Source organism: Barbatula barbatula (assembly GCF_947034865.1).
Source record: "Barbatula barbatula genome assembly, chromosome: 16".
Lineage (NCBI taxonomy): Eukaryota > Metazoa > Chordata > Actinopteri > Cypriniformes > Nemacheilidae > Barbatula > Barbatula barbatula.
The window spans coordinates 12,372,505-12,386,355 of record NC_136779.1 but is presented as its reverse complement, the minus strand read 5'-3'; the positions used below and the strand labels follow the sequence as shown (position 1 = coordinate 12,386,355).

At 38.6% G+C, this 13,851-nt stretch overlaps 1 protein-coding gene and 1 pseudogene across 2 annotated transcripts; both read right to left on the bottom strand.

Annotated features, from left to right (window-relative positions):
* Window positions 1-5,080: 5,080 nt before the first annotated feature.
* On the bottom strand, window positions 5,081-7,458 carry LOC306906018 (interferon-induced protein with tetratricopeptide repeats 5-like). The gene is made up of 2 exons (XM_079477068.1): window positions 7,381-7,458; window positions 5,081-6,912 (listed from the first exon to the last, which is right to left on the bottom strand). The coding sequence occupies exons 1-2, from the start codon at window positions 7,383-7,385 to the stop codon at window positions 5,484-5,486; spliced, it is 1,434 nt and encodes a 477-aa protein (XP_079333194.1). The 5' UTR covers window positions 7,386-7,458; the 3' UTR covers window positions 5,081-5,483.
* Window positions 7,459-10,243: 2,785 nt separating this feature from the next.
* LOC306906019 (interferon-induced protein with tetratricopeptide repeats 5-like) lies at window positions 10,244-12,006 on the bottom strand (annotated as a pseudogene). The gene is made up of 2 exons (XR_013788348.1): window positions 11,857-12,006; window positions 10,244-11,742 (listed from the first exon to the last, which is right to left on the bottom strand). The product of XR_013788348.1 is annotated as an interferon-induced protein with tetratricopeptide repeats 5-like (transcript).
* Window positions 12,007-13,851: the final 1,845 nt, after the last annotated feature.

Below are 13,851 nucleotides of genomic sequence, written 5' to 3'. Positions count from 1 at the left end.
GGAGCAGGCTAATAACCAGGCTAAAATTAATCCTAGTGATTTATCGGCTAGTTCCTCCCTAGATATTCATGTGTTTTAGTCACTTCTAAAATACTAGATATACAATCATTCATATAAGTATGCGTACTGTTATTTTAGTTATTATTGAAAACTGCTGTTCATTTCACTGTCAGAGGTTTGATGAATATATATATATATTATTCGAGATTTAAAGCGTTTATTGTCATACACCCAGTGAGGAAAGCAGATTTTTTGAGCAATTATTACTTTGCTGTCCACAATGAATGCCAACACAGTGCAAAAGAACTATACTATAGTATATGAGAAATAGAATATAGACTATGTATATGCAAGTATAGAGTAGAAATGTACTGTTGAATGAGGGGTCAGCTGTGGCCTAATGGTTAGAATGTTGGGCTTGTGATCAGAAGGTTGCCAGTTCTAATCTCAGTGCCAGCAGATCATGACTGAAGTGTCCTTGAGCAAGACACCTAACCCCTGATTGCTCTGCAGTAATGTGCCACTGTATAAAAAAAACTACTTGTAAGTCTGCCAAATGAATAAATGTAAATGTAAATGTAAATGAGAAAAAATATCAATATATTATAGCAGTTGATGAGATAATAAGAAATGGCTCATGAAGTTGCAAATGTGGTTTCAATTAAGTCCGTAACGAGGTCAATATGTAGTATCTATAGACTAAAGATTTGTGTTTCTCCGATTCACAATGGCTTGCCCTTTATTGAATGATGTAGTTGATGAGGAAGTTTTAATACTCAGACAAGCATTCAGGCATGAAAGAGTCTTCCGAGATAGGGCAGACCCATTGGCCTTTTCAGACCAATATCTGACTGAGAGGTACAGATTCTCAGGCGATGGCATCAGATATTTGTGTAGGCTGCTGGGTCCAAACATACAGCACAGGACAGCACGGAGCCATGCTCTCACTGTACCACAGCTGGTCTGCGTAGCACTGCGATTCTTTGCAAGTGGCATGTTTCTGTATTCTGTCGGTGATGCAGAAAACCTCAATAAAGCCACTATTTGCCGCACAATAAGAAATGTAAGTCTGGCATTGAAATCTCTTGTGCACATATTTATCACCTTCCCTGGTCACAGAAGATTCATTCCACATCAAGGAGGATTTCTACAAGATTGCAGGTAACACAAATAATAACATTGTTACATTAGCACAGTCACAGTATGACACTCATTATTTTGTGTTACAGCTTTTCCTAATGTAATTGGGACAGTGGATTGCACCCATATTCGTATCCAACGCCCTTATCACAAATTTAGAGGCAAAGTGGCCTGGCTCAGTTCATGACTCCAGAATCTTTCGGGCCAGTAGAATTTACCAGAGACTCTCTCTAGGTAAGCCACCCCATTTTTTAAGCACCTTGAACATCAAGAGTACAGTACATGTAAGAATTATGTTTTGCATTCGCAGGGGAGTTCTCTGGTGTGCTGCTGGGGGACAAAGGCTATGCCTGTGAGACATTTCTGATGACTCCCCTTACAGACCCCCAAACCCCAGCACAGCAAGCTTACAACCATGCCTATGCCAAAACCAAAATTGAAATGACCTTCGGCCTCCTGAAAACACGATTTCAGTGCCTGCACCAACTGAGGGTCTCCCCAGACAGAGCATGTGACATGTCTGTTGCCTGCACAGTGCTGCACAATATTGCCAGCCTAAGAAAAGAAAGGGCTCCCAGAGTTGCTTTGGATGTTGATTGGGACAATGGTGCCATATTCCCAGATAACAGAAATGGTAGACTTGTTAGAGAACAATACATTGCAAATTATTTTAGTTAATTTAGTTTTTGATTTAGCCCATCCATTAATAAAGGATAATGTAGGCTATATGCATTTTATTTGGCATCGGTAGCACACACTGTGGTCATCTTCCCAAATTCTAGTTCCACTTCACTGGATCAATAACTAAAGTGTACTTGACATTCATAAAAAAGTTACAAGACTACAATGGTTTTGGAATATTTTTCTTTTATTATTTTGGTGTCATCACTTGTCAGCTTGGAGCTTTGGAGAGAAGAAATTATGATTATTAATACATTGTGTTACAGTTATGGTTACAGTATGAACTGAAGTCACTTACTTCTCTTTCTAGTTTCTGGATTTTCAGTTCTAGTTTCCTCGGTGTCTTGCGTTTAATTTGCATCTCAAGGTCCATGTCCTGCAGCTTTCTTTTGTTCACATCAATCTTGACTTCTGTCAGCTCGATCTGTTTCTTAAGATGCATTGTGTAGAGATATCTGACAGTTTGTGAATTCTGTGAACACCTTTTAACACCATATTCAATACTTGTAATGATATTTTTGACAGGACATGCAAAGCCTATGATTCAATAAAGAGTACTCACAGGCAAATCTGGTGTTACCAGCCACTGAAAGGTAAGGCAAAGTCGCACAGTCCACATAAATATATATGGATTTCAATATTTTCCATGTGCAATAATGTACCTTGTATGAAGAGGTCAGTATCCCTTGCTGGGCCTGAGTCAGTGGCTGTCCCTCCCTGGATCCCTTCAATCACTGGCTTCCCTTTATTTAAGTCCAGGGCCAGCTCCTCTGCTGTGGTGAAGTCTTGGGTTGGAGGGCCACCCCCCGTACCAGATATATGACTTTTTTTTATTGCTAAAATCAGACAATAAAATGTCAGCCAACATCTCACCTATGTTCTTTGCAAACAAGTCACTTACCAGCCTGCAAAATATTCTTGTATTTAATCTTGACTCGCTTTAAATTATTAAATAGATTAGATGGATAAAAAGAGCAAAAAAAGATTACAAATAGATAAGAGTAAAAAGATTATAGACATAAAAGAAACTAAATACATCAAATAGATGCACATAGTGGGTAAGTGTTTGCAATTATTCTTTATGTTAAATGCATGTCCACTGGTCACATTTAAGGCAAAGTATACAATTATTTTTGAAAATGACAAGTAACTCCTTGAATTGTAATTATGAGGGTTTCAGTGGAGCAATAGTTATTTGGACTACTTACGCATTCAATCGGTCCGCTATTGTTTGCCTTGCATTCTCTCGTTGTTTTATCACAGCAGCTGTCTTGCCTTTTTTACATATTATATGTTTCACTTCTTCATAGGTTTCCATAAGAAGCTGTTGCTCATTAGGCGAAAAGTATGCCGCACGGGTTTTGTCCATTTCTGCATCAGTGATTCTTTGATCAATTTTGTGTACGTGCATTTATCCAAACTATATACACCTGGCTTGATATATCCGTGCGTTCTTATCCTGGCTCAGCAAACGTGCAACGGATTAAGCCAGGATGCACTGATTAAACTAGGCGACTGTTCTATTTTCCTAGCTTTCTTAATTCTACTTTTGTGCAACGGGCCCCTGGTGTCTGTTTCTAGATAAACTCTTGTTAGCAATCTTTCTCTGATTCTTAACACTTTTCTTCCCATCTGGTACAATCTTTAAACAGTCTTTGTAATATCTGATAGCCACACTTGCTGAACTATTAGAATTTGCCAAAATACAAGTAAAGTGCTTGAATTAAAGTTTTGTCTTTAGATGTAAACAAAGCTGTCTGAAACACTTGATCAGCACGATCGATTTGTCCTTCGTCACTGTAGAGAGCTGCCAGCTGTGCCATTGCAACAATAAAGCCACTCTCAACAATTCCCACATATCGAATCACATGTGGACTATCTGGAGACTTATCAAGAGCCCTTTCCACCAGATCCTCTGCTTAAACTCAGCAAGTCTCAGAGCTTAAAAAAAAGCTTTAGTTCATCATTATCTGGATTTGTTTCTAACACCCGTCTGAGTTGTTGGATTGCAGATGAATCCTCCGGACTAGCAACCTTTTTTCTCATTCTATATAGTACAATGGCATAACCAGAATTCCACTCACTTTCTTCAGGCTCCTAAAAGCTTTTCTGAAACACTCTATAGCTCTAACAATTAAAAAAAGGCACAGGCTTTCTTACTAATCACATGATGAACATCCAAGGCGAGACAGGTGGATTATTTTCTCTAATCTCCTTCAGTTTGTCAATTTTTGCATTCAGCAAACTGCTTCATGTGAAAGTTTAACAAAGCGAAGTTTCCATAAGTCCACTTTCTGCCCTCCACACCTCCTAAAGTACATGGGAAATGCATACATTTGCTAATGTAGTTGTTTCATACGTATATGCACAGAGTCTACCTTTTGTTTTCTAATTCATTTTTACCCCACAAATGCATCATAAATCCCCACAAAATTATATTACATAAACAATGTACATAGTGTAATTTAAAGATAACAATAACAGATAATTTATCTTTAACTGCTCTGATGGAATAACTGTGATGCATGTTAATATTAAGAATAATACAAAGTTTAATAAATGCTATGTTGACAAATGTTGTTTAAATTATAGGTTTAGTGCAAAAATAATAGATCTCTGGTCATTCGATCATATTACAATAGGCAGCATTTCAAATGTTTGGTTTCTCTTATGAACCGTTTCGATCCACGTCCAGCTTAAACAACTAAACAAAAGTTTGAAAATTAGTCAAAAACGAACCTCATTTTCTGAATGACAACCAAACCTTTACATTTGTGTGAGGAAGTAGCAGAGTGGCAGCGACTCAGAAGAATAAAAACCATAAGGATTTCTGGAGAAGCAATCTGCAGTCTTGTGGAACAGGTGAGCATGCGCACAGAATGAAAACCCCCAAAGATATTTTAGATGTGCATCCGAAGTATTCACATCCTCTACTTTCCTATTACATCCATACAGTCCTTGCTTTATTAATCAACTATTAATTCATTCAACAAAGCATGCTTGATGCCAGCAGTAACTTTTTATATAAAATATTCGTGATGTTTACATTACTAGAATTAATTTTCACTTTCTGCACTTTGGTAAACAACAGTCTGAAGTATTTTCTTCTGAATAATGTTCTGAGTATAACCTACTAGATATGATCTACTTCCATTCAAGTGAAATAATGATTAGCCTCCTTCTGACAGGACAGAAGATGATGTGAGGGTATCATATTTGACAATTGATGTTGTGCTGGAGAAAGGCAAAACAATATTTTCTATAATTTATTTTCAATAAATGTATATAGTCCCATATTTTCTCTTGGTGTTATAAATATTTTAAACATTCATTCAAACAAACAAACACGAAGCCCAAATGTAAGATTGTTCGAAATAGTGTTAAAATATGTGTGGTTTCATTTAACAAGTTATAGTGCCAATATACTTAAAATATGTAAAGCTATATTTTATATTCTGAAAAATATAAAAAGCTTTCCTGTAGCTCATTGGTAGGAGCATTCCGTTAACAACACAAGACTGTGGGTTTGATCCCTATAATATAAATTATAGCGTTATAAATTATTATATGGTTTTATAAGTTATATCTTATTAATATCTTATAATTGTAGTAATTGAAGCAAATGTTACGTCACACACGATATAATGTGACTTCGAGTGTTATTACTGCAGGGCCAGTCTGAGAGCACAAAGATTGGAGAGGTACTCATCATTGTCTCCAAAGCTCAAAGCTTTCTCATAGCACTCAATGGCTTGGCTCTTCTCTCCTTTTTCTTTGTGAATGAACCCTAGTATTGCATAAGCCTCCCCGTCCTGTGTGTTTCTATGAATCCGCTTCTCTCCAATCTTTCTTAAGCCACGAGCACTTTTCTTCCCTTCAGGTGAACCTGGGCTCGTCTCCAGGCATTTCATGTAGTGCTTGATAGCTAGAGCTTCACTTCTCTTGCTGTACAACTGAAATTCAGCATAATAAAAATGAACCACGTGTAGATTGTCATTTTTCTCTTTGGCTGTTTTGAAGATCATCTGAAACATCTCTTCAGCTCGTGGAATCTCACGCCGTTCTCCATAATGTAGTGCTAGATCACTCAAAGCTAGGATAAAGCAGGGTGCATGGGTAGTAGCCATTTCTAAATGGTAGATGATCTGATCACGAATCTGTTGAATCCAAGATGCTCTGGCATGATGATATCCTTTGTGCAGTAGTTGGATTTTCTTCTTCTCATAGCAGAGAGCTAACTGATGATGTGTGAGACTTGAATTAGGTGACCATTCAAGGGCTTTGCTCAACAGATCAATAGCCCTGTCCACATATCCGAGATATCTAAAGAATTTTCCAGAATATCGTAAGACATGTGGGTGATCTGGAGATCTTTCTAAAGCTTCTTCAACCAATCTTTCAGCCTCTTCATAGCTCTTGTATACAACCAGTTGCATAGCTAAGAGGACCTTAAGAACATCATCATCAGGATTTGTTTCAATGGCTCGTCTCATGTGCTGGATTATGGGTGAAGTCTCAACAGTGAATTCCCCATATTCTGTTCGATGCAGAGTGATGGCATAACCAGCGTTCCACTCACCATCTTCTGGTTCCAGATCTAAAGCCTTCTTAAAACATTCTTTGGCTCTCTCATAATACTTGCGAGAAAATTTAAGAAAGGTCCATCCCTTCTCACCAAGCACCTCAGGAACAGATGAAGACTCAGATGAAATGTTTTCAATTATCTTCTCGACTTTCTGCAGGTAACTTTCACACTCTGTGTAGTTCTTCATGTGGTAGTTTATCCAGGCAAAATTTCCATAGGTGACAATGAGAGATTTGTTGAATTCCTCCCCATGGCACTCTTTGTGAAGCTTCATTGATGTCATGACATTGTTAAGTGCCTCTTCCTGAAACCCTTGAAGGAACTTCACATATGCTAAAGCATTGTAAGTTTGTGCGAGTATTTCTTTTTTATCACAATCCAATTTAAGCTGTTCATCCAACCTATTGAGAACGCTAAGTAGATCTAAATCATCTTTTATCAGAGTCCAGGTAAAGTGACATTCCAGCTGGTCAAGGTTTTTTTTCAAAACTCTATGATGATCCATACTGGTAAAGAAATAAAAACACTGTATAAAACTTATATGAGAAATTCACATATTTATAATGGTATTATTTTTTAATTGTACTAGATATTAACATTCATGTAGTATTACATTTAGATTTGATAAGTTGGCAGACTCTTTTACCTAAAGTGTATTACAAGTAGGAGGGCATATAAACAGTGATTGGTTAGCATAGACAGTCTCCTGTTACACATACACATACTATTACTATAAATGATTTGTTATTAAATAATATAAAATAGAACTCAAAATTGAACACAAGCCCTTGCAGAATTTACATTTCAAATGAGCTCTGGTTTACAATCACATGTTTGTCCTCATACTAGGTGAACTATAGTAACTATGGTATACTAAGAGCTAGTTTAGCAAGAAGTTAAAATCTTATATGTTACGCTTAAAAATAATATCATAACATTTATTTGGATAGATTACAATATAGCCAAACACTGACCTCATCTTGGACTGATTCTGTATGTTCTAGATGTTGTTTGATGAGGAAGATAGTGCATGGAGGCGGCTTTAATATTCCCAGAGGTGGGAGGGTGAAAATAAGAATGGAAACTGAAAGTATGGAGAGGGATGGGGGGGGGGGCTTATTGCCTATTAGGTTTTGTGAAATCTTTGCATGTTAAATAAAGTCAGGGTCACATGCTTCTGCCGTTGAGCACACTCACCACACCCGACCTATTCACACACTGACATAATACACAAATACATACACATACATTTCAGACAATGAACCTGCTTCATTACAGAAATAGCACCTGCAAATGTAAATGCTATTCATTTGTCTTCCTGTGCAACACTTATATCAGTCCGTGTGGACAACAACTTTGGTTCCCAGGACATGCTGTACCAGTAAGAAAAATACAACCTACCGAGAAATTATTCATTAAGCCTGTTCTCATATCATTTACTTCGGTTCTAGACTGCATGATGCCCAAGGTGTATAAACGCAGATGCATAAATGCTGCTGCCATAAGCTCAAGCATACAATGCAAAACTGCTAACATAAAACGTATTTGGACATGATATATGGTTGCTAATTTTTTTTAAATAAGCCAGACCCCACATTATCCACAGCGAGTAAGGAGATCATTCACTTATCTTGGATCCAGATGCTCTTTGAAACGCCCTGCACTGCTACAACAATCCCTAGCAGAGAATTAAGCGTAGAGAAGCTCATTGGTTGCTGATAAGGAAGGGGCCAGATAGCTGTGCCGTGCAGTATATTTGATATATCTGCAGCCAAAACAGAGTACTTTAAAAAAATCAAAATTTCATCTAACCCACGTCAACTTTTCTCAACCTTCTACTCTTTTCACTGTCCCACTCCACCTCCCACCAATACCTCGCTGAATGAGCTACTCAGCTACTGAGGCCAGAGCTAGCAAGGTGCCTGCACACGCAAAATCTCCACTGGCTGGTGCAAACGAGATATTTTGAGCTGTGAGATAGTTCACATTTTCTCTTATCTCCAAAAGTTGCTGGACGGTGACCGGGCCCCCTCCCCGGCCACATTCTGTCCTGCTCTGGGACCTCTCCATGGTCCTGAGAGCTCTGTGCATACCGCCGTTTGAGTCCACTGACTTACGTTCTCTCTCGCTAAAAAACACTCTGTTACCATGCAGCATGCCCAGTCGATGCTGTGCTGCCTGGCCCTTGTCCGCAGTCAGCGGTCGCCCTGAAACACTCAGAGGTCGACCGACGCCTCCTCTGGAGTCAGCAGTGGGTGATGTCCCTGCGGGCCATTCATATCCCTATTTTCTAAAAGAGATCCTTCAGAAAATTCTCCTTCAGTGTGCATATATTGGCAGGCAATAATATTAATGGATATATCATTGTAAAATGAGTGGAAGAAATTTAAGCAAATGTTACGTTACATAATTATATAATGCTGATATTATAGAACTTATAGAACTTTTAGTGTCATTACTGTATGGACAGCCAGAGAGCACAGAGATTAGTAAAATACTCATGATTGTCTATATTACTCTAAGCTTTCTCATAGTACTCAATGGCTTGATGCTTCTCTCCATTTTCTTCGTGAATATATTGGTATATGTTCAGTATAATACTGAATCGTTCTCTATTTAAGAAATTAGGGAAATGCTTTCAAGATTGAATATAGACCCTAGATTAAAGATTTAAGGTATGTGTGGTTACAAATAATGACAAATAAAGCCATTAAACTTATTAAAATGTTAATTGAAGCAATTTTTTTGTAAGTGTTTTTGTAACAAATAATTAACATCACACTCAGATAAGTGGTTGAATCAACTGAAATTTATTATGACACCCATTTCCACACAATTGAATTGATTTGGCTTATCTGAACTTAAACTTGATGAATTGTAAAGACAAGTTAATGTTAATTCTTCAACTGATTTGATTTAGTTTATTAAGTTGATTTGTCCCCAACCTCAGTAAAAACGTTACTCTTCACAACTATGGTAACCCCTAAAAAACTATTCAAGTAGCGCCTACACAAAAGGACGTTAAAACATATCTAACATTACAGAAACTAAAACATAACAGAAAATACCACAGAATAAAATATAACACATTAACAAGTTGTCCCTTTTTCTCATTTTGAATAAAATGTATAAAATATTACCCAATTTGAACATTTACATATTGTTAAGGCCATCTCAGCCGTGCTCCCTTAGAACAACCAAACCTGTGTGAAGTTTTTTGAGACTTATTCAGCTTCTAAGAATAATGATTCATGATTTATGAAAACATTTTTAACATATAGGCCTAAGTCTGAACTATTAGGTAAGTAAAATGAACAGTTACAATACAACATTTCTTAGTTTTATGGTTAAGCTATAAGAATTGTTAAATATTATGACATCTTCTGTCTAGGTTCTTTGGAAAATATATATATTGTTAATAACACTGTACAATAACACATGATTTTATAAGAGCGAAACCTTTTTGGTAGAACTTTTACATACAGAATACTGAACTTCTATTGAAATCCCTATTAAAGTCATTGTCACACCAGTGGAGGGCAGTGTTGATCAACAATATAAGTAAGATGGCATGTGATTAAAAGATAACTGCAATCACAATTTTGTTTTTGTGAAAAGTAATTATTTATAAATGTATGTCATTTATCTTTCCTGTGGTTCAGTGGTTGATGACACTAGTAACGCCACGGTCATGGGTTCGATCCCAGGGGATTGCACATTGTCATAAACAAATGTATAGTACTATATGTATAGAATGTATAATGTATAACGATGTAAGTTGCTTCAGATAAAAGCGTCTTCAAAATGCATAAATGTAAATATTGAATCTTTACAGCTTGCGAAAATATTTACTATATTACAGTATTACAGTTTGTGTAAACTAATGTGTAGCCCAATACTTATTCAGAATGTTCTTTATCAGTTTTTGTAAAGACAAACTTAGCATTTAGCATATAAACAATATACATTTTGCACTATTTCTCATTGCATGTAGATTCTAGAACATGCTCTGATTCTTTGTCACTTGTAACCTGCTCAATAAATTCTTGTATCCCTAAAGCCCTTGTATCATTTTTGTTATAAAATAAACGCTTGTTAGCAATCTTTGTCAGATTCTTAACACTTTTCTTTCCAACTGGTGTATCAGGTCCCATCATCAAACAGTCCTTGTAGTATTTGATGGCCACTGGTTGACATCTTTTTCTATACTGCTGAAACTCACCATAATACAAATACATTTTTTGTAGTCCATCATTTTTTCCTTTGCTGAAACCAAGGCTGTCTGAAACATCTCATCAGCCCGATCTATTTGTCCATCCTCACCGTAGAGAACTGCCAGCTGTGCCATAGCAACAATGAAGCCAGTCTTCAGAGTGACAGCTTTTTCAAAATGAGAGATGCTCAAATCACGAAATCTCTGACTCTCAATGTGTGCCCTGAATTGTTCTTTTTCCTGTTTGTAGCACAGAGCTAACTGATGGTGTATAAATGCAGAATTTGGAGTAACGTCTAATGCTCTTTTCAACAGGCCAATAGACCGGTCTACAGTTTGTCCGTAGTTTCTTAGGTATTTCCCCACATATCGAATCACATGTGGACTATCTGGAGACTTATCAAGAGCCCTTTCCACCAGATCCTCTGCTTCATCAAACAACTTAAACTCAGCAAGTCTCAGAGCTAAAAGAAGCTTTAATTCATCATTATCTGGATTTGTTTCTATCGCCCGTTTGAGTTGTTGAATTGCAGAAGAATCTTCTGGACTAGTGCATTTAGTTTCTGTTCTATAGAGTACAATGGCATAACCAGCATTCCACTCACCTCTTTCCGGCTCTAGCTCTAACACCTTTCTGAAACACTCTATAGCTCTGTTATAGTAATCACGAGAAAATTTAAACAAGGCCCAGGCCTTCTCACCAACTACGTCAGGATAAAGAACAGAAGGGGGGGCAGGTGGTTTTGATTCTCTGATCTCCCTCAGTTTGTCCAGGTAACTTTTGCATTCAGCGTACTGCTTCATGTGAAAGTGTAACCAAGCGAAGTTTCCATAAGTAACAATGAGTCTCTCGTCACAGTTGTCCCCAAAATAATTTTTAGTGAGCTCCTCAGACTTCTGCAAGTTTGTAAAGGCTTCCTCATAAGAACCCAAGAGATACTTGACGTATGCCAAAGATTTGTGCGTGTGTGCGATCCCTGACTTCTGACCCAGATTTAAGTCACGATGCTGCTCGAGTCTTGTTAAATGATCAGTGATGTTTGTGTCTTCTTTTTTCATATCCCACGTGAAGTGACATTGCAGCTCTGCCAGTTCAGTTTCGGAAGGTTCATCTCTAGTACAGCTGCGTTTTTAAAATATATACATATAAGTCAAATAAAGTTAAAGATAAAGCTAAGATAAAGCTTCATATAAACAGTTCGACAGATGAAAGTGAAACCATAAAGGCAAAACCTACCTCATGTTCTGCATAACAATCAAAATATGCCAAAGGATTACAGCACTTTGATCAGTAAATAAATTACTGTTAGTTTAGCCTGTTTTTATGAAATCGAAAGTATCGATATTCTTTCCGCAAAAAGGTGCCAGTCTTTAGGTAGTTGTTCCGACTAAGGATCACCAATGTAGCACTAAAAAAATACGAGGAAGCAGCATGAGATTTAAATTGCCAACGCAGCAGATTTAATCAAAAACTCAACGAACACTAGAACACAACGGAACGACCGCAATACAGGCTCCGCCTCCTTAAAGGGGCCATATTGCTTTTGTCTGAGTGAATGCAAGTTGTGAATTATGTAAGCGGGTCCTTTGTGTGTGAGGTGCTTGCATCTTCTACTACAAGTAGCTAAAATAATGATACATAGGCAATGATTATGTGAAACAAATCGAATGTCCTAATTTTACTGCATGGCCAGTCTGAGAGCAGTCTGCTAAATGACTAAATGTAAATATAAATGTAAAGATTGGAGAGGTTCTCATGTCTCCATAACTTAAAGCTTTCTCATAGCACTCAATGGCTTGCCTCTTCTCTCCTTTCTCTTTGTGAATGAACCCTAGTATCCCATAAGCCTTTCCGTCCTGTGTGTTTTTATTGATGCGCTTCTGGAATTCAGCATACTTTCACACACTACTACACTCCTTCACCCGTCGCCTTCTAATACATTCTCCTAAAGGCACTTCACAACTCCTTCCTGGTGGAACATTCTTCTTAATACGGTCCGGTCAACCACATCTCTCACAAACTTCAAAAAACTACTTAAAACACACCTCTTTGGCGAATACTCGACAGACAAATGAAAAATACGACAACGAGTACTGCGTAGCAGGACGCTATGGGGAAAACTCATTTTTCTCAGATGACTGAAGCTTTTCAATAGTGCAGTGAAAACTGCACGGCCATTGGTGTGAGAAAAGTAAAACTTTAAACCAATGGCATCAAAGCTGCACGGACCAATGGCGATGGCACCCGGCAAAAGGGACAGGGCTTATGGCTATATAAGCAGACACATCGCCATAGTGTCCTCAGGTTTCTTCGACTGAAGCGACGACCATATGCAGCTTGTATCACGGTCAGGAACGCGGTACTCGTTCCAGTATCTACGTTCCCTATCGATACTTCACTCGTACTGCGTAGCAGGACACTATGGGGAACCAGTATAATCACGCGGTGCTACAAATGGAACGAAAAACACCAGTTGGTCCCGGAGCCCTGGCTCGGGGGACAGGGTATGGAGCAGGGAATCCCTGCTGAAGGCGAAAAAGGCCAAGCTAATAGGTGGCATAGTCCGGTTGATCGTCCCAACAGTGTGCTAGGTGCTGGTGTGGTTTGAAAACCGAGGTCCAGCAGCCTAGTTTAAGTAGAAAGGACCCGGGCCTGGAGGGCCGGGACGTCCAGACTGTAGAATCTGGTAAATGTGGACGGCGAAGCCCAGCAGGCTGCCGCACAGATATCCTCTGGAGACATCCCTAGACCAAGCCCAGGAAGAGGCAATGCCTCTAGTGGAATGGGCTCTAATTCCTGTGGGACATTGAACGCCCACAGAAGAATATGCCAGCGCAATAGCCGCAACTATCCATTTAGACAGTATATGCTTCGAGACCGGAGATCCTCTGGATCCACCGAAGCACACAAAAAGCTGATCCGACCGCCTGAAGGATGCTTAATGTAAATTTTTAACGCTCTGACTGGGCAGAGCAGGTTCAGCTCCAGGTCCCGCTCGGAGGAGGGGAGCGCAGAGAGCGTAATTACTTGTGCTGTGAACGGAGTAGAGAGCACCTTGGGTATGTAACCATGCCTTGGTTTGAGGACAACCTTGGAGTCGTTAGGCCCAAATTCAAGACAGGAGGGGCTCACGGAGAGCGCCTGTAGGTCGCCCACACGCTTCACCGATGCTAGAGCCAGAATCAGAGCGGTTTTAAGGGTTAAGGAACGGATGTCCACAGATTGCAGAGG